Genomic DNA, 27967 nt, shown 5'->3' on the forward strand with positions numbered 1-27967 from the left:
AATATTTTGTTCCTTTATGTTTATGTTTTTCTCTATTTCATACGACACATTCACATATGAGGCATTTTTACGAAATTGTACGAAATTGGTGCTTCATTATTAGTCATGTGATGTCAATTTGGCAGCGTCCATGAGGGGGCGACCCGCTCCACGTAGAATAAAACAGCTTATAGAAGACTGGTTTGTCTGGAGGTCAAAGACAAAAACGATAATTACTGGCGTTCACACCAACAGATGATAACGTTGTGTGTATTATGAGCGTGCTAGAAAGTCTTCTGCCACTTTAAATGCGAGAGCTCTTTAAAGCTTGGTGGGTTGTGATTGGATTTTAATGTATTTTTTCGTTTATCAACTAGAAAAAAATCGTGCTGAAAGTGATTTCAACACATTATTTCTTCAACTGTAAAACTTAAACTTCAAAGAAACCTCGTTTTTCATTCCTCACTCATTTTGCCAACTTACTTGAAATAACAGGATTATCTGGTTGTATTTAGCCTGAAGTGAGGGTTGGCTAACTTATTAGTCAGCGTTAGAGACAGGGGAGGGAAAGGAAGAGAGAGACAGGCAGAGAGGGAGGGAGAGAAAGGACAGCCGTGGCTCAGAGGGGGTTACATACACATCACTCGGGTGAGGGAAGCAGAGTAGGAAGAGAGAGGAGGGGGAAAGGAAGGACAAAAAAGAAGGAAAGAAGGGGGACACTACACTGTTTGTTTTCGTTTGTATTGCTTTGTATTAGAGGGGGAAAAGTCTGCCTTTCTCTTTAAATGAACGGCTAAATCTTTGCAAACGGCTTCCATCTTTATTTAAAAGAAAACACTGGGCCACGAGGAAGACGCTGGAGTTTGAAGCATTTGTGGCTTACTTTTTAAAGCAAAGGGAGACACGCGGTTTGCAGTCCTGTAAGTGCTTAGCGACTTGATAGATTGTGACAAGACCAAGCGAAGCAAACAATCAAATATAGAAGTAACTTTATATGACTTTAGAAATATTATTAAGTAGTTGCCAAATGCCATTGAGTTCTGCGAGAAGGAATAAATAGTAGCTCCATTATTGGCCTTTTAAATCACATTGCTCAGCAAACACGGGGAAGAAAATCTGATCTACTGTATCAGCCGGTTATTCACAGTATATTAGCGGACTATGGCGGCGGTAACAAGTCCAGAATCGAGCCAACAAGCTCGCGTTTACTTCCAGACGCCCCCCGGTTCAACCGATGAAGCCGAGACCCCGGTCCGCAAGCAAGGACGGGTCACAGTGAAATACGACCGGAAAGAACTGAGAAAGAGACTTAATTTGGAAGAGTGGATTATTGACCAGCTAACGGATCTCTACGACTGTGAGGTAAGATTCGTTTGGGAAAGCTTTACCAACTAAAAGTAAACTAGCCGTTTAGAACCATCAAACTGTATATTGGGGTAATATATACTAAACAAAAGCTGTGATAAAGTCACCAGCAGGTCAAGAATCCACTGTATATTCACAGATAAGTGCGCTTTGTAATTGCAGTCACCGTAACATCATTACGAGCCAATGGGCAGAATATAAGTGTGTGTTTAAGCGTCAATCTGCAGTTGACCCACATTCTATTTCCAGAGACTTTAAGCGCTAAAGGGAGAGCGCATTAGTTACTACGTTAACTGTATTTCCACTTCTTAGGCGCGTTATCCCGTAACTAGCGGTGACGTCACAAACACGTACCACCAGTTTGAAAAAGTCGGTGAGGTGATGAATTTGATGAAACTCGTAATAGTTAAATACAAGTTATATGGTGCTTAATTTAAATTAAAAAGCGTCTAAAGTCTGAAACATATGAGACTGACCGTTATACCGTCTTGGCAGGGGAATCACGTGATGAACGTGGCTTACCTCCTGTCTCTAGAACAAGTAGTGGCGATTTTCATTCATTACAGAGATTGGATTATTTTCCATTCACTAAAAATAATAATTCAGTTAACCTTTCTGGAAGCTACATGGTCCACCAGTAGGTGGCGAGAATTGTGTCCACGCGTCCAGTAATAGGCATACTTCATACATATATGACATGGCTAACAATCACCACAAAAATAATTTACTCAGTTGTTGCTAAAAAGTACAATTTAACCATGATGAACAACTCCCCAGGCAGGTACCTATTGATTTTACACTGTGTTGCCATTATTACTTTGTAATTTGATGGTTTCTATAGACTTCAGAGAGCAGTGTTTTTGATACTTTTAACTGTTAGCCAAGTGGCTCTTTTTTAGTGAAAGTAAAAGGACAAATTGTATATATAAACTAAAAAATATGAAAATACTGGTTTAATTTACATGAAGTCAAAGATGAGTGAGGCGATTAACTGTGAACCTATCTCAGGAGGAAACCTCCTATGTTCATTAGAAATAAACATGTGGTTTGGCACACTTCTCATGTCTCTCTCGTACCCTCCCCCAGCCTATAAATCACACAACCAGAAACAAACGTACCCGCTTGCTTCCTCACGTCATTCAAACTCATGTCAGCGTGTTAAATCCACTTTGCCAACTTTCCTAGCTTTTTAGTAAACAATAATGCATGACGTGGCAGTCCCTTGAGAGTCTTAATCTTTTTCATTTAAAACTACTTAAATTGTCAGAAGCAAGATACCAATTTTGGCGTGGAAGGGGCCTGCGTGGCATACTGCCATAGGGAGAAGCAATCAAGTCATTATAATCTTGCTTTCCGCACAGCAAGTGTTTGGTTTCCCTGGATATGAAGTGTATAGTATTTTAAAAGACTAGACAGAAACGCTTCAGTAACAATGTTACAGATGTGGCTTGGTGTTAAGGAAAATTGCCGCGGGTAATAAAAGGGAGGAGAAAACAAAAATACAGACTGGAAGGGTAAAGCATGAGGCAAGAAAATAATTTTGTAAGCTCAGTGAATGTGTTTTCAGGACATGATTGACTGAATCACTGCATTAAACTGAAACATCCTTGATTAATTATGTAAAGTCATTTAGAAATTGAGAACTATGGTGGTGTTAAAGTGAAGTTAATAAAAGAGGATGCAAAAATCAAGGGAGAAGTAAACAGACAATCATTGATGGAGACTAACAGACGGTCTGTGAGAGAGTTGGAGGGAGGGAGGTATTGAGAGGGACAGCTGTGGCTTTGGCCAGAAACACAAAGATGGTGTTTTTTTCTCTCCTTCCTCTCATTAACACTCACACAGTGTGTTGCACTTTGCAACATACAACTGCACTTTTATAACACATGCTGTCACACATGTAATTGCAAAATAGGTGTATTATTTGGACTTTGGGTTTAAATGACAAGAGTCCAGTGTCTATAGTTAAACACTGACCTTGTTGAGGTAACAGGTTTGTCCACAACTCATGTTTGCTACTAGCTTGTTCACTTTGGAATGAATCAGCAAATTTCTCCATGCAAGAGGGGGAAAGGCAAATGGGTGAAAGAACAAGAGGATGAAGGATCTACTGACAGGCTTAGGAGAAGAAGGAGAGGCATAATTGCAGTTTCTGGGATCATTGGGTTGGTGCCACATAATGGAGACTGCTGAACCATGAGTCATGACCAAAGGAAATACCAGTGACAGGCGAAACTGCAGGAAGTGTGTGTGTATGTTGTGACTCTGATGTTTTAAGAAGGCAGTAAAGGTCACGCCAGTCGCGTGACCTCAGCTTTGTTGCAGTCCTTCTGAGTGCATGTGTGCACACTGATGAACAGTGGCAGGATGTTGAGTCGATCTGTTTACTGGCTCTATATTTCATTCAAGTTTAGTTCCCTTATCTCCTTCTTTACACTCACTCTCAGACATTATTTGAATACTTCAGTTCCTCACCTGCTAGTGGCTGTTAGACACATCCCCCTCCTGGTTGCACCTGTGTGAGTGTGCGTGCGGCATGTTTCTGCATGCATGGGTGTTTTTGTGTATAGGGGAAAAGAACAGGTTTAGGCATGTCTATAATGCTGATGTCACAGTCAGAATACATATTTAAATAAACACTTTTGCATGTCTGTTAGAGATTTGCAAAAACCAAATGCACACAATCTACACTACCATTCAAAAGTTTAGGGTCAGTATTTTCTTTTTTATTAAATTGATTAATGATTTGATGATTTGATTAATTAAATTGAACAAAAGTGACTGTAAGTACTTCTTAAGTGGCAGTAAATCGTTATTTTGATCTGTAATAATAGTTTAAAATAGGGATATCCCAGTCAGGTTTTTTGTGCCCCCGATTCGATCAGTCATTAAATATTGAGTATCTACCAATACCGAGTCCTGATCCGATACTTACATCTAGTGATTGGTGCATAATTCAAGTACATAAAAGTTAAAATGTTTAAAATAGAAATCAATTTATAATTAAAATCAATCCAACGTTTGTGCAGAGAGTAAAAGTAATATACATGTATGTATATTATATAAGCAGGGGTGCACTTAAGTGGTACGCAGGTGCGCATGCGCCACCAAAATGCCACGTTCCAGACAAGGTTGGAAGAGGGAACATCCGAATTAAAATGTCGCACTTCCAGTTCAGAGTTCCAGTCAATCAAAACAACAACAACAAAAAGCTGCCTTTTGTGTTGAAAAAAGCTGACGAAAAGCTAAAATTAAGATATCATTTTATAAACTTAATGTTCAATGTTTTTAGGTTTGACACTATACTTGTTGGAAGCAGTGGTGTCAATTGGCATGTCATGCTGAGGTCGAGGTAGATCGATCTGCTCCGAGTTCACAGTTTGGATATCTGACTTAAAGTGGTGTTCCAGACTTATTTCCAAGTAGGAGGTAAGAAAAGTAGTAATCTGGCGGGGGTCAGAATTGGGCACGACACCGGCAACCCGCCAAAATAAAAGCTTGCTGAATTTAAGTTTAAAATGATGAAAAGTCATTTATTTTATTTAGAAAAACTAATAAGAATAATGGCAACATGTGGTTAAAAAGCATGAAGCTTGTGGTGTCAGAATGCCAGTCTAATAGTCAAATCTAAAGCAAGACGCAACGATGACAACGATGTCTCATAGTCTGATGGCAGATAAAAGTAAATGAATGAGATTCCGACTGTCACTCACATTTCTTCTTATTTTGATTTTAATGGCGACTGAGAGCGCACATTTGAGTTTTTGTTTCCCAGAAGACAAAATAAGTTAAATTTACCCTGATCTTAAAGTTCAAAAAGTTTTCACCCCCCAGCTCTTAATACATTGTGTTTCCTTCTGAAGCATCAGTGAGTTTTTGAACCTTCTGTAATAGTTGCATGTGAGTCCCTCAGTTGTCCTCAGTGTGAAAAGATGTAACCCAAAATCATAGTCATTGTTGGAAAGGGTTCAAATACACAAAAATGCTGAAAAACCAAATAATTTGTGGGACCTAAAGGATTTTTCTGAAGAACAGCAGGCAGTTTAAAGGGGTCATCAGATGCCCATTTTCCACAAGTTGATATGATTCTTTAGGGTCTTAATATAAAGTCTATAATATACTTTGGTTAAAAATTCTCAATGGTTGTGTAAAACAACACCCTTTTTAGCTTGCCAAAATAAGCTCTGCAAAAATCATCTCATAAGCTCAATCAAAATCACTGACAAGCTACGCCAAATCGCGCTCATAATCGAATGCGATTCATCTGCGATTATGAGCGTGATTTGGCGTAGCTTGTCAGTGGTTTACGGCTCTGTGTATTAACTGCCGCTCCAGCTGAACGCACGTGATGGAGCTTTACTACTAATCAAAGTACCGGCTTCACTGACTAAGCGCGCCTCACAATATCGTGCGGTTAATCGTGCAGCCCTAGTCGACCACTATGTTCATTATTACATCCAGCAGCACAACACCTCAATAGCTCAATCTGAGATATTTCTGTCTAACTTACATCCCTGCTCCGGCATCAAAACAAAGAGGGCGGACTGTTATAGCTGATCTGAGGTAAAACGCTCATGTCAATCAACTATTGTGGGAGCGGCCTCTGTCGGTGTGATGCCACAATGACAGGCATCTGAAAGTGGCTCGATTTGAAAAAGGGAATAATATTTTTACAGATTAATTAAAAACCACTGCATGAATTTTTATATAGGGTAGATTTGTACATACACTGCCAAGACGCATTAATGTTCAAACAACATGTAAAAGTGAACTTAGCATCCGATGACCCCTTTAATTGTTTAGGACAAACAAGGGACTCATGAATAACTATCATTAAACAAACAAGCAAAAAAAAAAAAAAAACCCACACAGCTGTGGATCATTCAGATAACAACACAGTATTAAGAATCAAGTATATGTAAACTTTTGAACTGGGTCATTTTTATAAATTTAACTATTTTCTCTTGTGGACTATATGTAAACGTCTTTTATGTGATATATCTTATTGAGGACAGTACTAAATAAATAAATTAAAAAAAAACAAAACATGCATTTTGTATGATCCCTCTTATTTTGGTGAAATAATGAACATTTTGCAGATTCTGCAAGGTGTATGCAAACGTTTGACCTCATCTGTATATGATACATTCCAAAGAGTAGAAGCAGTTTCTGGCATTGTCTTTTAGACATTTCAGTTAAGTGTCAAGAATTTAAGTTGTTACAGTTTAAAATGTATGAATGTGAAAGGTAATTGACATTTATTTTAAAGGTAATGAATTTAACTAGAAGACAAAATGGATATGAAGTGTATAGGCTATAGCAGTTAGATGTAGATGTTATTTTTAATATAGTTGCGCTATATTGGTGCACTTACTAAATTCTTAAATGTATGGCCTTTCCCTTACCAGTGTAGTATATGATTTGTTCTTAGTGAAAGTGTGAATTTGAATGCAGCCATTGTCTTAATTTGCTCAACATCTAATTCAACATTCTACCGTTTGCATAACTGTATATTTACACACCCGCTAATCACAGAATCTAATTACAGAGGGAGAGGTGAGTATACACACTAATTCTGAGTGGTTATTTGCCTTACTGTCTTCACTGTAAGCCTAGTTAGCAACCTCTCAAATGATCTCAAGAAAATCATCTTGTGTGTTATAGATGATGTACATTTATGATGTTCTTTTCTCGAAAAGTGAACCACAAACCATTTTTAATGGTCCAAAGTTATGGACCGAGAGAGACTTATTGATCTCACCATGCGCAAAAGGATGTCTACCATTCTTGCTTTTTCCGTCTGTCACTCAGTGATCGTTATGTAAAAGGGCTCTGATCTGGCTGGAAATAGATTTCCCTTTTGTACACAGTCTAATTCAAGAGCAGAGGATTCAGCAAAGTGAACTAAGATAACTTCTGCGAACAGACAGACTGTCTGGCTCTTTAGCTGGTTTATAATCCAGTTAAGTAATGCTGTGTTATGTCTGAAAGTGACTGTACAGTGAAGGCAAAATAGTGATGTAGTACACTATAGTTTCATATTAGCCATCGGTCACAATGGCTGACTAAAATGATTTGTCTGTTTATGCAGTTCAATATTTGATCAAATGTTTCTCCCCACATTGTACATGTGACGCATGTGTTTAGAAAGCTGGAGAGGGCACTAAAGACTGATGTCAGCTTGCCATTTGACCTCTACATGAAGAAGTAAAATAGTATGTTATAATGTGTGTAATAATAATAATGTGTTCTCATCTTGTCTTAATCGTATTCAGACAAATCTCAACATCGCAAATACATCTGCAGAGCCTGGACTCTACTTGTGACATCACCAGCTATATATTAGGTCAAAGGGTGTAGTCACAGGCAGCAATATATACTCTTCAGTCTTTTAATGGTACCGAAACACTTTCATTAGTCTAAAGGGTTTCGTGATAATTACTGCTAGAAACCTGTAATTACAGAAACTAGAGCAGCAGAGCGTAGTGACGTTTTTCTATTTCTTTGATTTCTAGCTTCATGTAAAGGCTGGATTATGCAAAAGTGGATGTTTCTTTTCAGTGTTCTTTGCCCATATTTGCTTTTACTAAAAACTCTTGTTAATGGAAGTGCCCTGTTTTGGAAGTACTTGGTAGATTAGTGGAATTGTGGGTGACTCGGAGTGATTTGGACTTTCAATCAAGTATGAATAGAATACACATGCACTCACACTTGCAGGCACCCAGACTGATTATCCTAAAGTGCTCTAATCTAGGGAATATGATGAACGCTTGCCTGCTTTATTCCGCTCCAGAAATGACAGACGAGAGAGCGAGAGGCTAGCAGGTGTTGCCCTGTTGGTGTTTCTGTTATCACCTCTGCCTTTTCCCTTTTCCCCTCCAACATGTTCTATCTTTAGAAAGAATGACCACATAGCCAGATCTATAGAGACTAAAGCACATGGGGATGCCTTTGTACACTGTATTTGATTCAAGGTCTCATGATGTTGTGTAATATAATCTTATAACAGACATCTGTTTTGATTTCTGAAGACTGTTGATCTAACCCCTCTGACCGAAAATATTTACTTGAATTGCTTGTGAGATCTTAAGTTTGTATTTTAATATTTAAAGGAGAATTCCACTTCCAGAACAACAATTCACAAATAATTTACTCGCCTCCTTGTCATCCAAAATGTTCGTGTCTTTCTGTCTTCAGTCGTGAAGAAATTATGGTTTTTGAGGAAAGCATTTCAGGATTTTTCTCCTTATAATGGACTTCACTGGTGCCCCGATTTTGAACTTCCAAAATGTAGTTTTAATGCAGCTTCAAAGGGCTCTAAATGATCCCAGCCGAGAAAAAAGGGTCTTATCTAGTGAAACGATTTGTCTTTTTTTTTCCGAAAATAAAATTTTGTATACTTTTTAAGCACAAAAGCTTGTGTGGCACAGGCTCTGGAATGCGCGTTCACGACGCTACTATTGAATCACGTCGAAAGGTCATGCGAAACTTGGGTGGAACTGCAGACCCAGTGTTTACAAAGCAAACGCACAAAGACTAAGAAAGTGCAAGTAAGTTTGTAAACGCTGTTTACAAACAAAAAGGTACAACAATGTCCTTCTCTCAAGTTGTAGGAGAAAATAAGATGGAGTTTTTCGCCCATACTCCGTACACAGACGATGAACTTACACATGATTCGTAGCAGTGATGGGAAGTTCGGATCATTTTACCGACTCGGACCTTTGAGTCTTGTTCAGCAAAATGAATGAATCTTTTTTTTCGAGTCATTTCATTCATTTTAGCAAAAATATAATTAAAACGTTATGTGTTACTTCCCTAACACATCTACTGCTTTGACAAACATTGATCACACTACAAACAAGACAAAACTATAATGCTATAATTAATTTATTGTTTACCTGGGTCTTTAATCTATGATTAGCTCACCTCACCTCTTATCTGACAAGTTTTCGGGTTTGAATTGTTCATTCATCACGTGACAGCCACATAAGGTGAACGAACGACTCAAAACAGGTGAACTAATTCCAGTATAGAACCTAATAGGATGTAGTGCATGCGCGACTGAACAAATCACTCCCCGAGATGACTCATTCTTCCCGAGTCATATTGAAGATTAGTTTGAAATGAAAGAATTGTTCAAGAACGAACCATTACTAATTCATAGCATCGTGGCAAATAAGACCCTTCTTCCTCGACTGGGATTGTTTAGAGCCCTTTGAAGCTGCATTTAAACTGCATTTTGGAAGTTAAATGAAGTCCATTCTTCACGACTGAAGACAGAAAGACATGAACATCTTAGATGACAAGGGGGGTGAGTAAATTATTTGTAAATTGTTGTTCTGAAAGCGGAGTTCTCCTTTAACAATCTGCATGTTTATAGTTCTCTGATTTTGGTTAATGGTCAAATTTTATTTGTTTTTATTATTATTATTATTATTATTATTATTATTATTATTATGTATTTATTTATTTATTTATTTTCTCCTTTCCAACATTTCTAACAGCTTTGAAATAAATATACTGCATGAACAGGAACTACTACATAAACTATTAAAGATGTTTAAACATTAAACATATTAAAAGTGTTTATAAAGTTAATAATGTTAAAGAATGCGGAAAAATGTAAAGTGGTTTGAAGTATTTTCTGTCCTATTGTTTCTATTGAAACAGAAAGTTAAGAGGGACTTATTGAATGGCTGCTATGTTTCCTTATGCCTGGATTTGATTAATGTTGTAACTATAAATAGTGTGGAGTTTAATCAGAGAATGATTGGTTATGTCTAGACAGGCCTATTTTGGAGGACAGTTTTATGCACAAGTGCATATTAAACAAAAACTGTTTAAACATGGAGTATTTGATATGACAAACTGATATATTGGCCTGATCGAATAATCATCAGCATTTCAGGATTATCAGCATAGGCTATTTATTTATTTATTTATATTTTTAAATTATTATACAAAAGTATGACTGTGTGAGATTCATTATAGGTAAATAACTAAAGAATAAAAAGTGGAGTAAATGGTAACTAAGTGTGCTACAAACCAGTGTGTTTATGATTACATAAATACTAAATTAAAGTAATATGACAACATTTACCAGTTTGCAATATCAAACAGAATAACAGACTTAATTAGTACAGCTACAAAACTGGAAGTGGATGACATTGGAAGTTTTGCACATTCAAGGGAAAACTGGCTACACTTGCTCTTAAAAACTGTTGCTAAAAATATGGAATTCTACTTTAAATGGAGATAATTAGATATTTACTCACCATACACTAATGCTGAATAATCAGATATTTACTTGGTTGCACATATCCTGAAAGAGAAGATGCCAGAGAGTCTAAATGATTTGCTCTCAGATTAAGAAAGATGAATTCAGACTGAGCCAAAATATATTGCTTGCTTGCTAGTGGTCCTAAATCTTTAACAGTTCTGTGGGTTTGCCAGTTAATTAGGCTTATGGACTGATTGTGATTTCTTTCATTGTGTGAGGTCAGTATTGTTTATCTTAATTAGGCCTCTCTGCTGGTCACAGACTCAACAATCCATCCAAGCACTACTCCTCTCAGTTCATCTAGATTCTTTTCACTAATGGGTGTTTGTGATCCTCATTTTCTTACGTTTTTTACTCCTTCAGTTTTTACACTCTTTGTCAAGGAGGAAGTGGGGGGTCAGATGTGTAGTGACCTGTTGATTTTGTGTTTGTGTCTGTGTTAGGAAGAGCTGCGGTATCTCTATGGGAACAGTTCCCATATGATTTGGTCTCTTTTCTAAAGCATACTCTCCCTCTCTAGGGGTCATGGTAATCTACGTAATGTGAACATTCACAGACACTCTGACACTCTTTGAGTTTGTTTACAGTAATTTATTAGTTTTGTTTTCATGTACCATTCTACAGTCTAAGCTACTTGTGTAATACATAATGATACAATTATATATATTTTTATTAAAAGACTAACAAAAGATCTAACCTTTTCTCTCTCACAGCATTGCTGTTGTTTTAATGAAGGTAAAAATGTTCTTTTTTTGTTGTAATGAAAGGAAAAAGTCCCACTTATTCCTGTGCATATTCGTCAGTGTGCTATCTGCTGATAAGCCCTCAGTGCGTGGTGAGAGTCAGCGGGTGTGTGGAAATACACCCCCACCCCTCACTGGCCCACTACAGCCCAGCCAGAGGACTCTCTCCTGGGGCGGAATGTGTCCCTAGTCCTCCTCTCCCAGCTCTCTGACAGCACCACTGCTGTCTGTCATAATGTCAGACTGTAGCCAGCACTGAGAATAAATCAATAGTACAGCACTGTGTGTGTGTGTGCGTGTTTACATGTGATGGATCAAAGGTTTGTGAAGTGAGGTGGAGGATGAGCGATTCAGAACAAACTTCTGTAGGTTTTAGGCTTAATGAGACCTCTCGTCTCTCTTTGGTCTCTTCCCTTTTTTGTTTTGTTTGTGTTATAATTCTATGTGCGATAGTACAGTCATGGCCAAAAATATTGGCACCCTTGCAATTCTGACGGAAAATGCAGCGCTTCTCTCAGAAAATTGTTCCAGCTGCAAATGTTTTGGTATTCACATGCTTATTGCACTGCAGCAACACCAAAAAAAAAAAAACAGAAGAAAATTCAAACTTGATAAAATTTCACACAGAACTCAGAAAAGGACTGGACAAAATTATTGGCGCCTTGTCAAAATTGTAAGAAATAATTGCTTTTCAAGCATGTGATGCTCCTGTAATTTGTATTTAGACACACCTGTGGCAAGTAACAGGTGTGGGCAATATAGTAATCACACTTGCAACCAGTTAAAATGGAGAAAAGTTGACCCAACCTTTGTGTTGTGTGTCACACTGAGCATGGAGAAAAGAAAGAAGTGTAAAGAGTTGTCTGTTGATTCGAGAGAAAAAATTGTGGAAAAACATGGACAATCTCAAGGCTACAAGTCCATCTCGAGATTTTAATGTTCCTGTGTCCACTGTGCGCGGTATCCATATGCCCATGGCACTGTAGGTAACCTCCCTGGATGTGGACGGAAGAGCAAAATTAATGAAAAATTACAACAAAGGATTGTTCAAAAGGTGGATAAAGAACGCTGATTAACTTCCAGACAAATTCAAGCTGATCTGCAGACATAGGATACAACCGTGTCAGCTCGCACTATCCATCGAAAAGGAGGACGCCACTGCTGACACAAAGGCATAAAAAAAGCAAGACTGGAGTTTGCCAAAACTTATGTGACAAAACCACAATCCTTCTGGCAGAACGTACTGTGGACAGATGAGACAAAAGTAGAGCTTTTTGGCAAAGGTCATCATGGCACTGTTTACAGAAAAAGAAATGAGGCTTCAAAAGAAAAGACAGTCCCTACAGTCAAACATGGTGGAGGTTCAAAGATGTTTTGGGGTTACTTTGCTCCTTCTGGCAGTGGATGCCTTGACTGTGTGAATGGTATCATGAAATCTGATGATTACCAAAGAATTTTGGGGCGCAACGTAGTGGCCAGTGTCAGAAAGCTGCGTCTCCACCAGAGGTCATGGGTCTTCCAGCAGGACAATGACCTGAAACACACTTCAAAAAGCACTCAGAAATGGTTACAAACAAAGCGCTGGAGAGTTCTTAAGTGGCCAGCAATGAGTCTAGATCTGCAGTTGGGGAGAAGGCATCCTTCAAATCTGAATGACCTGGAGCAGTTAGCAAAAGAAGAGTGGTCCAAAATTCCAGTAGAGAGTTGTAAGAATCTCATTCATGGTTGCAGGAAGCGATTGATTTGAGTTATTTTTTTCCAACGGGGGTGCTACCAAATATTAAGTTAAGGGTGCCAATAATTTTGTCCAATGCATTTTTGGGTTCTGTGTGGAATTGTATCAAATTTTACTTCTGTTTTTTTTTTTTTTTTTGTTCCAATGTAAACAAAAAAAAATAAATAAACGTGAGTACCAAAGCATTTGCAGCTGCAACAATTTTCTGAGAGAAGGGTTGCATTTTTTGACAAAATTGCAAGGGTACCAATATTTTTGGCCATGACTGTATCTATTATTACAAAATACCTCTAGTGACTTTTTCCAAATCACTGCAGTTTTCATACTTCATATATCAGCTTAGTTTTTAAGTACAAGTGGACACATTCATTTTTGTTGGATTTTAACTTTAAGCAAGGGTTCCGGTGTCGGCCACTAACAGTTGTTTTAGCTGTACAAAAATAGTCTGTAATGCTGCTTATGTTGCAATTTATCATATAGCCATAAACACACTAGTTTGTAGAACATATAGATTTATTGTGTACTGCACTTTTATCGTTTATCATTTACTGCACTATTATTCTTCCAGTTTCTACACATTGACCCTAATCAGGTTTGCTGCCATATTGAATTTAACACAGATGGAAACTAGGCTGTGAGGGATAGACTTACTGCCTTTACAATAACATGCACTGTAAAACTCGGAGCTTTCAAAACTGATTTATGGAGTTTTGGTCTACTGACAGTTTTTCTCAGAAAGATGTTTTGTCAGCTGAACAGTAGGTATGTTGTTAAACAACATTACAGTCTTTTGACCACACTGTACTTCTATCCCTCACAGCCACTGTGTCATTCCTGTCAATGTAATAGACTAAGGTCTATGGTGGTTAATAGGGATGTAACGATACAATAATATCTCCATATGAAGTCAATGATACAATGTTTATTGTGATATTTAAAAAAAGAAAAAAGACAAATGAAGGCCTAAAAAAGAATAAAAATGTGGTACATATTAAAGTTAAATTATTCCATCTAATGCACTTTGAGAGTTCAAAATTAAGAGCTCCAGCTAAACAGTAAACTGACTTGTACCTGAACTTTAAAGGGGACTCAACCCTCTTTATATTTGTGGTATACTGTCTGGAAATCAAACAAATTAGAATATAATAATAATAACAACAACAACAATTTTATATTATTGTTATGCCTATGACAGTAATTGTAAAACAACTGCACTGTAAAATACATGAAAATGAATATTTCATAAATGTATTATTTTTGCTTTAGGGAAATTACAGTACTTATTTCCTAATTTCTACACTTGAAAGAGATATTTTGAATTTGGACTGCAGTAAGGTTACTTATTTAAACCGTCAGCAATTCATACTGCACTTTGAAACTTTTATTTTGACCAAAATGGCAGTAGAGCTTTTATTTTGTCACAAAACCAGTGAAAATAGGCTGACGAAAATGCATCTCACTACAAATCTAGTGAAATTCTGTAATCATCTGCTGTGAAAATAAAGCATAATCTGGTGGCCGTTGCATTCCCAGATGCGTGCTAAACTCAGAACACATGCAATAAATGAGTTCACTGCATTCACTGTGAACTGAGCCATTCTTAGACGTGGGAAAACAATGGGTTACGAACTGAATGAAGTGCGCACTAAGATTTGAAACGTGCAGCGAAAACATGAAGATGAAGAGATTAAGCCATGTTGTGCTTTCGGTTATAGTTCGCTATACAGATACTGTGCCAAAGCACAATGGCCTAAAACACAACTTTAAAGGCCTTTTATGTTAGAATAAGAAGTTTAAATAAATTTTAAAAACTACACTTTTTCCCTGGAAGACCTATAGTTTCATATCGTCATGACATTTTGCTATTGTGATACCATGATAGTGATAACACAGTTACATCCCTAGTGGTTAATGAATCAGAGGTCACAGGAAGTGGCTTACTTCCATGTTACTATGTTCCAGGCACATAGTAGCTTATTTTATTCAATTGAACATAGAAATGAATATATAAATATAGTAACCAGAATTTGTATCCCCTCCATTGGTGGGTAGAACTTACTTGCAGACTGTGGCAGACTGTGTTTTTGTGGCACTGGTATTTACCATTGATTTTCAACCTCATGGAAAATAGAAATTGAATATTAACATTTAAATTGATAGATTAAACTAGCATTAAACACTTCTTTTTAAATATTTACCATTTGAAAACAGAAGAATTTCTCATCTAATTGTAAGCATTTTTTCAGTTAAATCTTTTCCCTCACGTATCTTCATGCAAAGCCTGTTTTGTGTTAAACATGAACTCTGTGTCAGACTAACTCTTCCCACCTTTGGATTAGCCAGTTATTGCTACGTATCCCTGGTCTTAAAATGACTCTGCTGTGTCTAGTTCCTTTTGTTTTGGACATAGACAACAGCCATGTTCACCGTCACGTCTCTATTTTCGGTTATCAACATCATGCCACTTATAAGCCATTTTATCCACACATGCATTTACTCACGTAGTCCACACATCATGAAATCAGTTTTTTTTTTTTTTTTTTTCTATGTATTGCTCTTGCAGCCCAGGATGTGGGTTTTTACCAACAGATAAAGCTTTTGAAGGAAATTCTCCTCCAGTTCTTTTGGATATTGTTGTGCAATGATGAGAGCTGTTGAATGTGCACACCTGGGCTCAAGCATAATTTGTCTCCTGGGTAATATTAAGCAACTTTTTTGCATATGCTTACAGTACAAGCCTAAGAGAATATGTGGGTAAAAAGGCTCTTAGATTTACTGATAAATTCAAACGAGTTGAACTGATTGTCTGATGTCTTCTCATTTCCTTCTTCCTGTCTGATCAAATGTTTTCACTCTCGGTCTGTCTTTCTTTTCTTGTTCTCTTTATCTCTGTTCTTTTATTTCCCTCATCTTATCATGGCATCAGCGTTTAACTAACTCATGCAGAAACCCCTCCAGTCATCACCCACATGTAGAAGTGCTGGCATATGTGATCAGATATCAGGCATAAATATCTCTGTCAGCGCTGAGCAAATATACACTTGTATTAGAGCATAAAGAATGTTGAACAACGTGCTCAGGCAGAAGGGACACCTTAAAGTCACCTAAACAAAAGGCACACCAACAACTTGGTTAATTTTAGGCTTGAGTAGGCCAAGATATGTCATTGGGTATGGTTTGTCTGTAACCCCTTAAATCTAGCAAAATCTGTGCATACTTTTTGTCATATAATTACCATATATCCACGGGTTTATTTATATACAGTAGCACATTATACAATAGAGTATTCAACAAGAAAACCAGTGTCAGTGATGCAAAGTTCTTCAAATTCAAGAATCAGTCATTTTAATAATAATTAGTTTAGTTAATAACTTAAGTGTTTATCTATAAGACATCTTGGTGTCAAGTTCAATTATTCAGCAGACCTTTTAATTGATACATTTTACTGATGAGTAATTGTCTTATGACAGATTGTTAATCCGAGCAATGAACAAAAAAGTGATTTGCTTTATCTTCTGCATGATAAATGAGGTATTAATCTCTCTGTGATTACTGGCAATTGAATGATGCTGATCTGTTTTGCCCTTGATAAAGTCATGACGTCAATCTCTGTCCTTCTCATTTGTCATGTGAAGCTCAAAGGATGTTCTCCGTTCAAGACAGGTTCTGTCAACAGCATCTGTGAAACAACGTTGATTTCCGTATAGTAATGATTGACTAGTCCATTAATATTTTTAATTTAACTTTTATTTTTTAAATTATAGTATTAGCTAGAATGATTATTAAAACTTTTAGGTCTATGAGAATAGTGGAGTTCACACCGCAACATATTCCTTGGTTTTCATTAAGACCCTAAAGTATCTTGTCAACTTGTGGAAAATTGGCATTTGATAACCCCACTGAAGTGGTAGATGACCTAACTGCAGTTCTTTTAAGAAACAGGATGCTCATTCTTGTGGGAGCTAATATAGTTATTATTCTTTATGTGAACAGGCCTTAAAGGTGACATAGTATGAAAATCTGTTATACATAAACTTGTGTGCATTTGACAGTTTAAGCAGTAAGATGTTTAGTTTAGTACTCACATGCCGTGTGACAGCCGATTTCTGTGCGTTCGCTCAGAAACGTTACTTTATTTTGTAAATGCTTCCATAGTTGTGATGTTTTTTTCCGTATTTATTTATTTATTTATTTACATTGATAGAGCTTAGCTTAACCCGGAACATTGTATGCTTTAACTAAAACATTCACACTCATGTGATATTGGATTGCAACTTCTATGCTTTGCTTGGAAAAATCTTATGCTAACGCTATTATCTAATTGTCATTGGGTCCAATTATATACCTCCGGCACAATGCGACGCCAGGTGCGACGCAAGTTTTTTCGCTAGCGTTTGTCTCGTGCTTTTACCTCACGCTTCAGTATAAAGTTCACTACAGCATATCATGAGGTATGGGATTCCTCAGAAATGGAATCCATACTACACAACTTCGATGCTGATGAACATCTCAGCTACTTTAACTCCACTTTTGCCTTCATCTTGGACCATATTGCACCTTTGAAGCTTAAAAGTCATAAGTCAGCACCAGTGTTCTGGCATAATGAAACTACGCGCTCTATCAGACAGGCTTGTAGACAAGCCGAGCGCAAATGGAAAAAAGATAAACTGCAGGTCTCATATGAGATGATGAGAAATTCTCTTACCATGTTTCAAAGGGTGGCTAAGGCTGCTAAGTGCAAATACTTTTCTGATCTGATTACAAAAAAATCGGCACAAACCTTGTGTTCTCTTTTCCACCATTTACTCTGCTCTGAATCCTCCTGTTAAACTCTTTCCTGAGCCCTCAGTTTTTCTTTGTGAAAGTTTTGGGAAATTTTTCACAAACAAAGTCATGGCTGTTAGATCTCAGATGTTTTATACTGGTTATACTCTGTCTGATGCTCCATTATACTCCTCCACATGGTCCATGTTTGAGCCACTCAATTTACATTCCTGCAGGGAAATTGTGGATCATCTTAAGCTTACATTATGCCCACAAGATATTGTTTCTCCGTTTTTCCTCAGACAAATTATGGATGCCGTAGGCCCAAGTCTGTTATCAGTAATTAATAAATGTTTACAAGCTGGTACTATTACAGTTTGCCTTAAACAGGCTACTGTAACACCATATCTTAAAAAAAACAAACCTTGATCCTACATCTCTTTCCAGCTTTCGGCCCATTTCAAATCTTCCAAAAGTTGTACTGGCTCAACTATAGTTCTTCTTGTCAGGTAACTCTAATGAAGTATTTCAATCAGGTTTTAAAGCTTTATGTAGCATGAATCAGCCCTGTTAAGAGTCTTAAATGACATATTTCTTGAGACAGATTCAGGGAAACCTGTGGCTCTTGTTCTCTTAGACCTAAGTGCTGGATTTGACTTAGTAGACCACAACATTCTTCTGTCACACCTGGAGTCTTGTGCTGGACTTTGTGACTTGGTTTTACACTGGTTTTGCTCCTATTTGTCAAATAGGTGTTTTTCTGTTCGTTTAGGGCATTATTGCTCTTCTGACGTTCCTCTTGAGTGTGGTGATCGTGCTTTCGCTACTGCGGGGCCGAAACTTTGGAATAGCCTTCCTCCTTTTATCAGACTTGCTCCTCTATTAGCATTTTTGAATCCTATCTTAAGACATAAATTTTTTTTTCTTTTTTTTTTTTTTTTTTTTACCCCTGGCTTATAACACTTCTTAGTATGTTTCCTGTGGTATTCCGTTGATTTTTATTTGTCTGTTGATTCTCTGGTTTTCCTTTTATTTTATTTGTGTTTTATTCTTTGTGAAGCACTTTGCTCAACCTTGGTTGTGTTTAAATGTGCTCTATAAATAAACGTTGTTGTTGTTGTTGTTGTTGTTGTTGTTGTTAGTGTTTCAGCCTGACACAATTCTTTTGAAGAAACTGGGAGAAGAGACTCTGATTGGTCTATTGCACGTTACACCCAAAACACACCCGTGACTCATTAAGAGAATGGGTACAACCCTTTTGGACCATGTGCCTGGTCCATTTTTTTGTCGTTAAACTAGAAAAAGTGGATTCAGACACACCCTATGTCCTCCTGCACCGTGCGCTTCAGATAATTAAAATAGGGCTCATTGTTTTGGAGATGGTCATGTAGGAAACTTGAAAGCTTTTTGGCTAACTTCAAGTTATGCTACCTCAGGGGCCCCACTAGGGAGCCCAACTTACCATCATCCTCACCCTCAGTGATGAAGACAGCTGTGTAATGTAGGTCAATATAGCACTGAGTCCAAGACCCTCCTGTTCTCATAATGTCACATCATATTTACCATGACCGCAAGAGACCTGGAGATGCTCATACACACATATGCTGAATTATAAAGGTCACACAAACACAGACTCACATTTCCAGACATGAACGCAATCATCCATAAATCCAGGTTAGACATGTTCTGACTAAAGCAACTCAACACACCTGCACATTGACCGACAGGTTGACTCACATGAACACAAAGCACTTAGTCTCAAGCTCAGACAGGCCTAATGAATATTATACACAAAAATGACAATAGCTGCCTGAAATTGCCAGGTCCCATCTGATTGGCTGGAAACAAAGTTCTGCAGGTTTTTTTTTTTTCTTCCATGCTTGTTTGTGTTGTTTACAATTTTAGATTTGAGAAATCAGAATAATCAGTTAGACAGTTTATTTCAAAGTTGGTTTAAACTGTGTTCTGATAGTCCAAAGTCTGGTCCTGCAATGCAAACATGCGCCATTAAACATATTTTGACATTTTACATATGACATGTACTCTACCATTCAGAAATTTGGGTCAGTAAGGTTTTTCTCTTATGTGCTTACATTGGCCTAATAATAATGTACTACCCCCTTGTCATCCAAGATGTTCATGTCTTTCTTTCTTCAGTTGTAAAGAAATTATGTTTTTTTTAAAGGAAAACATTTCAGGACTTTTCTCCATAATGTGGACTTAAATGGTGCCTTAGAGTTTGAACTTGCAAAATGCAGTTTAAATGCGGCTTCATAGAGCTCTAAACGATCCCAGCCAAGGAAGAAGGGTCTTATCTAGCGAAATGATTGTGTTTGTATATATATACAGGGGTTGGACAATGAAACTGAAACACTGGCCAATATAGTGTTGGAGGTTTCATGGCTATATTTATGCAGCCTGGTGGCCAGTCTTTACTGATCGCACATTCCACCAATAAGAGCAGAGTGTGAAGGTTGACTTTGTGCACCCAATAGCTCAAACATTGTACCCTGAAGGTGGTGCCGTGTATTAGGATGATAATGCACCAATACACACAGCAAGACTGGTGACAAGAGTAATTTGATGAACATGAAAGTAAAGTTAAACATCTCCCATGGCCTGCACAGTCACCAGATCTGAATATTATTGAGCCACTTTGGGGTGTTTTGGAGGAGCGAGTCAGGAAATGTTTTCATACACCAACATCACATAGTGACCTGGCCACTGTTCTGCGAAAGGAATGGCTCAAAATCCTTCTGGCTACTGTGCAGGACTTGTATTTGTCATTCCCAAGATAAAATAATGCTGTATTGGCTGCAAAAGGAGGCCAAACGGCATACTAATTGTGGTCTAAACCCAGGTGTTTCAGTTTCACTGTCCAACCCCTGTATATAATTTAAAATAACCAATTTATATACTTTTTAACCTTAAAAGCTCATCATTTTTTAAATAACCGATTTTTTCGCTAGATAAGACCCTTCTTCCTTGGCTTGGATTTTCTGGAAGTGAACTTCTCCTTCAAGTGTTATTATGTTATCTATTGTAATATAGTTTAAAAACTAGCTTATTCCTGTGATGGCAAAGCTGAATTTTCAGCAGCCATTACTACAGTCTTCAGTGTCACATGATCCTTCAGAAACCATTCTGCTGAATCATGCTGGTTTGTTGCAAACAGTTGTCCTGCTTAATGTTGTTGAGGAAACTACGACACATTTTTCAAGAATCTTTTAAACAGAAAGAATTTTTTTTTTGTAACAATGTGTTTTTTTTTTTTTTTTTTTTTTTTTTTTTTTACTGTCACTATTGATCAACTTAATGTGTCATTGCTGAATAAATGTATTTTGTTATTTTATATAAAAAAAAAACTTTTGAATGGTTGTATATATGTGGCCCTAGTTGTTGTTGTATCTCATACTTGAGTAAGCAGTTTGAATGATATGGTATTCCCATTTGTCTGAGTTGATGACGGCATTGTTTGATTTAGGATTATTTAGAGAACAACTGGGAGCTCCTACACAACAAGTCTTAAAAGTTGAATGTTATGCATTTAAATGACACATTTTACCAATATACAACAACATGGCACAGGTTACTAAATTGTTTAAATAATTACTTTAACTTTTACACATCAAGTATTCACTCACAAGTGAGAAATCTCCATCTTAAAAATAAACACATGAAAATGAAATTGCACCATCAACATTGCATTACAAACTTTTAACCTGAAAACCATAAAAGCACTTCCTAATGTTTAATCTTGTAGAAATCTCTCATTTGTGTACTGTTCTGCCTTTTAACTTCTGTTCTAGTTTCTATACTACTCTAAACTTGTGCAGTACATCTATTGTTGGCATTTGCTATTACTGCTTGAGGTGTTCCTCATTTGTAAATCACTTTGGATTAAAGCATTTGCTAAATGACTAATCGTACACTTATCGTACACTTAAACGTAAAAAAATGTTGTTTAGTCTCTAGTAAGGTACTTAACCCCTTTATTCAGGGGTCTGTGCTTCTTATATGTAAGTCGCTTTGAATAAAAGCATTGGCTAAATGACCATTAATTGGTTGTCTGTGTGTGTAGACTGTTTAAATGGCAAGCTCTATGGATTAAATTAATCTCTAGTTGATTGTGAGAAGCATTTGGGTATATTTAGTTTGTATTTCCTGTCTTTTGCTCAGCTTTCTGTTACGCTTTTTATCTTTTTCCTTGTCTCTGTGAGTGACTAGTAGCACATGGTGCCCACATGTTGTGCCTTGCATTCTTTGTCTCAGTGTCCATACACACACACACACACACACACACACACGTACTGTTTCACATTCCAGCCCCTTACAGCCAGCTCAAGTGGTTTTTACAGCTCATTCGCTCCCGTGTACTCATCCACCCTTTAGTTATATGTGCACTACTCACTAGACAAATTGAAGGTTTGTTAATTCAATAGAGCAATTAAAGCTTCCATTCACATGTGACGCTGCCATGGCAATATCAGTGTGCCTGAATGAACTGTAGTGTGTGTGCTTGTGTTGGTGAGAGAGAGGGAGATTTTGGGCAAGGGGTAGCCAGGCAGGTGCAATGACAGCTGGTCTGGGCAGCTCAAACCAAGGGGGAGGAAAAGAGTGGTGAAAAGACGAAGTACTGATAGTAGCATCGAGCACAAGAAAGAAAGCATTTGAATGAAAAAAAAGCATCAGCTCTAGAAATAGTCCTGTTTTTGCAAGTGCCTTTTGATTTTCCATTGTGAAGCAATGGGCAGTTTTATGTTCCTCGCTTCAGTGCTTGTTTCTGTAGACAGACGATATTTTAATATGCTGTATGAGTCACTGCACCAAAACCACAATGAGCTTATGCGTGTTCATAAGGCTCGTGAGTGTGTGTGTCTGGAAGAGGAAGATGTGTTTTGGAAAAGGCTCTGAGGGAGCAAATGTTTGCAGAGTAGGGGGAGAGAAAACGTGAGAGAGAAAAGGGGGGTGGGGGTGGTACGAGTCTTGTGAAGACCATTTATAGCTTTGTGGAGGGAGAGACATATTAACTAGTCTTTATTGAACGAGACAACTTTATAGAAAGAAACCAAATTGGGAGGCCAAAGGGACAGGACGAGAAAAGAACAGCAGCGTATACTATAATTGAGGTTTGGAGGCTCCACTGGCACAGTAGGATTTTTGCTTTTAAAAACGCAACTAAAACTCACATAGGGAGATGCTTGAATTTGAATCAGGGTTTTGATTTAAATTAGAGCTATTAGGGAAGTTGGTTGTGTGCGGGGAGAAAGACAAAGGCGCCTGACTTTAGAAAGAGAAGCAGACAGATCTGTTTCATGGCCAGTGCCTTGCCAACAGCCGAAGGCCAAATATGTGAACTGGACTGATAAAAATAGCCAACCACAGCAGTATTTCTCAAAACAAACTTGCTTATCTGAATGTGTGCAAAATCGCATTTGGTTTCAGAAGTTTAGTTGCTGTATCACTGTCTTCAATTTCTATTCTCCTTTTCAGTCTTGATGTTCTGTCTTGGTCATGGTTAGATGATGCTAGAAGGTTCCAACTTGAATGTGCAAAGTTGGATAAACCATCATCATCACATCTTTAATATATTAACAGTCAATTAATTACATCCTCATCATCAAACAGTATTTTTCTTTTTTTTTTTTTCTTTTTTTTTTTTAAGATGGATGGGCAGACATTCAAAAGCGACATTAAACTACATGTACGGAAATACATATTTTAGTTCCAATTTTAATTTTTAGTTTAAAATGGGGATAATATGTAATATTACTACCAAATCAAACCCAAATACAACACATTTACACAAACGTTCAAAGATTTGAGGTCAGTAAGACCTCAACATTGATAATAAAAAGAAATGTTATTTAAGTTCAAATCAGTATAGTAGAATGATTTCTGAAGGACCGTGTGACACTGAAGACGAGAGTAATGGCTGTTGAAAAGTCAGTGTTGTCACCACAGGAATAAATTACATTTTAAAATATGGTAAAACTGAAATATTTACTTTGAATTTCATTAATATTTCACAATGCTATTGTTCTACTGTATTTTGTTTTTATCAAATAAATGCAGACTTGGTGAGCATAAGCTTCTTTCAAAAACGTTAAAAAAACATTTAGTGACCCAACCCTAACAGTGCAAGTAGACACAGATCTTTACACACACCAGTGAGTAACATAATCATCATTCTCCTAAATGGTGAGATTCATAAATTCCACGGAAGTGATTAATTGGAAAGTAAAGCAAATGGGAAAATACCTTAATCAAACTGAAAAAATACCTTATAACTTTTTTTTTTTTCGTGCTGACCTGCAAACAGACTGCATAACTTTATTTTGTACAGTGTATGGTTGGGGCCCAAAAGCTGACTTTTAAATGTTTGTGTGACTCAAGAGATACCCCTAGTGGTGAAGAGGAAGCATAACACCGGCCTTTATCAACCCTGTTGGGGACTTAACGAGGAACTGCTATTTTACTTTCTTAAAGACAGATCCCCAGTCTTATCTCAAACACACTTACACACACAAACATTCCAGAATGATCTGTGCAATCAGCGTCACTGTTTTTCCACTGTCTTTGCCTAGCTGCTCTTTTCTCATTGGGTTTCTTTTCCCTCCGGGAATACTACGTAATTTCTTAGAGCTGTAGGGAATTACTGAGAACAGTTGTATAATTTCCAACTAGCTGTTATCTTGGGGGTATTTGAATATAGACATATCTTTGATCCAAACAGTTAATTTCATGTTTTTCATGTTTTCATGTTGCTTTTGCTTGTGTGTTACAGGAGGAGGCAATTCCAGAGCTGGAGATTGATGTGGATGAACTGTTGGACATGGAGAATGATGTAGACCGTGCTGCAAGGGTCAAGGTATCCTTCTCAAAAAATACAGATTTAGTATTTTACACATTCTCGATGACATCTTCAGTTTGTAAGAGATTTTACATTTGTATGACAATTTCTCTTATTGTCCAACAGGAACTGCTGGTAGACTGTTATAAACCTACTGAAGTGAGTACATTCTTATATCTAACAGCAGGAACAATATACACATACTAGAAGCAGAATTACACTACCAGTCAAAAGATTTTTAATGCTTTTTAAAGAATACTATTCTGCTCACCAAGGCTGCATTTATTTGATCCAAAATACAGCAAATGCAGTAATATTGTGAAGTATTCTTACTATTTATTCCTGTGATCAAAACTAAAATACTCCAGTTTCTGTGTTCAGTGTTGCATGATCTTTCAGAAGTCATTCGAATATGCTGATTTGCTGTTCAAGAAAGATTTATTTATTATAAGAAAAAAGATGCTGTTTATTATTATTATTATTATTATTAATAATAATAATTTAAAACAGTTGAGTATTTTTTTTTTAGGATTTTTTGATGAATAGAAAGATCAAAAGATCAGCATTTATATGAAATAAGCATTTGTAACAGTATACATTATACTACTGGAGTCACAATTTTTGGGGGTGATTACACAGACATTTATAATGTTAAAAAAAGACTGCTATTTCTGATAAATGCTGTTCCTCTGAACTTTCTATTCAAGAAGCCTGAAAAAATTCTACTCTGCTGTTTTCAACATAAAAATAATAATAAATGTTGTTTTTAACAGCAAATCAGAATATTAGAACGATTTCTGAAGGATTATGTAACTGGAGTAATGATCCAAAAAATTCAGCTTTGAAATTACAGGAATAAATTGCATTTTAAAATATATTAAAACCCGTGATTATTAATAGTAAAAATATTTTTTATATTTTATATATTTTAATATAATCTTACTGTTCAAAAACTTTTGACAATGATTAGACAATGATTCAGTTTCACTCATTTAATTATTTGAAAATAATGCACGCCCGAGATGGTAATGTGGCCACAACCTAAAGCAAATAATATAAAGCACCTTGGGTGTGCATTATATTCTAATAATTCAATGACCCGTCATACGTTTTTCTGCTTATACTATGGTTACCACTCCCTGGAGCTACTTTAGCTGTGCATTTCCCCAAAAATAACTGCTCACCTTAGAATGTTCGTCAACCAATCAGATTCACACATTCCTCACCCTCATAGTATAGTTCTCTTTGCAATGAGGATAAACACACAACAGCTTGTTATAATTTATGTTAAGAAACTGAAGTGCCAACTACCCACCTCTCTGCCAAATTTGTTAAAAATTTTACTGCTTTTTCTCCTCTGTAGGAGTTTGTAGCTGAATTGCTGGACAAGATCCGTGGCATGCAGAAGCTTAGTACTCCTCAGAAGAAATGAAGCTTCTCCCACCTCCACCCTTCTTCAATCAATCTCCTCCCTCCTTTTCCAATTTTAGGGGTGTAAATTTTTTCATCCCTGAGCAGGTGCTCAACCAGTCCCTTTGCCTCTTTTGCAACCGTTGAGGAGGAGGTGGAGGCAAAATGATGGGAGGTTCAATCAGATCCTTATAAGCAGGGCTTATTTTTCTTGTTTTGTTGTTTTTATTTGTATTATTTTATTCTATTTCACTTTTTTTTGTAAAGGGGGAAAGATTTTATTGTTTTGAAATGTTTAAATGTATTTCATGTATGCATTACTGTGCATATTAGTCTTTATACATAGAATGGTTTTATTTTATGAGTTTGGATTTTTGTTAGAATTTTGTTGTTGGTTTCAAAGCTTCCTGTTCTGTCTCAATGAACGCATGGACTAAAACCCTTTGTGAAACTGTGACGATACTTGGTTTAAAATTACATCAGAGGAGATTAGACAGAAGCGGCCTTGTGGATTTTTCTTTCTTTTTTCCCCCCTCTCTTCCTTGAATAAGTGTGCAGGAGCATTCATGGATATTTTAATAATAAAAAAAAAAACTAATAAAGAGAGTGATTAAAGCTTTTTTAAAGTGAGGGAAACTGTGGTATTAACAGGGAAGGGAGTTGTGCGTAGGAAAAAAATTGGGGCTTTGATTCTTGTCTATAATTTTCCCCTGTCTTGCCACAAACACACACACACACACACTCACTTTCTGAAATTCATGGGCATCACCACCCTCAGGGATCAGGAGAAATTACCACACACAACCACAGCTGTGGCTCTTGGGCCTCACACACATCCACAGATGTGCACACTGACTCTTCCAGAGACCGATAGGGAGGAACTGGAGAGCAGGCTAGACAAGCTGCAGTGCGTCACGGTCACTGCCAAACGTACGTTTAGAATTAATCCTCACATTACTTTTCTAAATCATGTTTCCCAGGAAGCCATCTGCTCTTTTTGTCTCAGCCAATCAAATAGTATAATAAGAGGGCTAATAGTCTCACTCAGTGCTCTTGAAATTCACCAATCCAACATTTCCAGCAGGTGTTTTAGGAGAGCTTTTCCCATAACGTACTAACACATCACTAGCATCTGTAGATATTAATCATTCATCGATGCTCCTCCTCATCCCATCTGAGTTCACTTGTGAATTAAATGAAATCAGGTACAATGACAGCTGTCCTGGTTGCGTAACAAATGTTTTCTCTCTTTCTCTGCCCCCCCCCTTCCCCCTATTTTTTGTCTTTATTTCACCAGCTCCTCAGCATTTTTATTTTACATAAGAGTCACTCTCCCTACTCTTCAGATGTTGCCTTAGGTTACATTTTATGTTGTGACAACCAAATGAATTGAATCATGTTTGAGAAACATGAAAAAAAAAAAAAAAAAAAAAATAGCTGCAAAAGTTGAAATCTTTTTGAAGTTTTAGAATTAAAGGTTCTTGTATTTTCAATGATTTTTTTTTCTAGAAAAGGAAGTTGAATATATACCAAGCAATTTTTAGATATGTTAACTATTAACATAAAACGGTAGCATAAGTTTTTATCAGTGCTGTTGATTTCTCTTACCTGTGTCCATTGAGATACGGGAGGATTGAAGAATCAGTTGGATTTAAAAGAGAAACAATTTGAATTTAGGAAATTGTAAGCAATTGTGCAAGACTGCACTCAAGGTCAAAGCTTTTGAAGAAGAAAAAGTATCTTGTAGCAATACTAAACTGTCTTGTTTTTTGCCCAGTTTTGTTACACTTTTATGCAACTTTAATAAAAATGTGTTAAATTACAATTTTTGTGTAACT

At 36.9% G+C, this 27967-nt stretch overlaps 1 protein-coding gene across 1 annotated transcript; it reads left to right on the forward strand.

Moving 5' to 3' along the window:
- Positions 1-244: 244 nt before the first annotated feature.
- Positions 245-27954, forward strand: ppp1r14bb (protein phosphatase 1, regulatory (inhibitor) subunit 14Bb). The gene is made up of 4 exons (XM_051115860.1): positions 245-1341; positions 24654-24737; positions 24846-24878; positions 26083-27954. Exons 1-4 carry the CDS (start codon positions 1141-1143, stop codon positions 26149-26151), a joined length of 387 nt encoding a protein of 128 aa, XP_050971817.1. The 5' UTR covers positions 245-1140; the 3' UTR covers positions 26152-27954.
- The last annotated feature ends 13 nt before the right edge of the window (positions 27955-27967 follow it).

The sequence above is a fragment of the Labeo rohita genome, chromosome 7 (genome assembly GCF_022985175.1).
Source record: "Labeo rohita strain BAU-BD-2019 chromosome 7, IGBB_LRoh.1.0, whole genome shotgun sequence".
Classification (NCBI taxonomy): domain Eukaryota; kingdom Metazoa; phylum Chordata; class Actinopteri; order Cypriniformes; family Cyprinidae; genus Labeo; species Labeo rohita.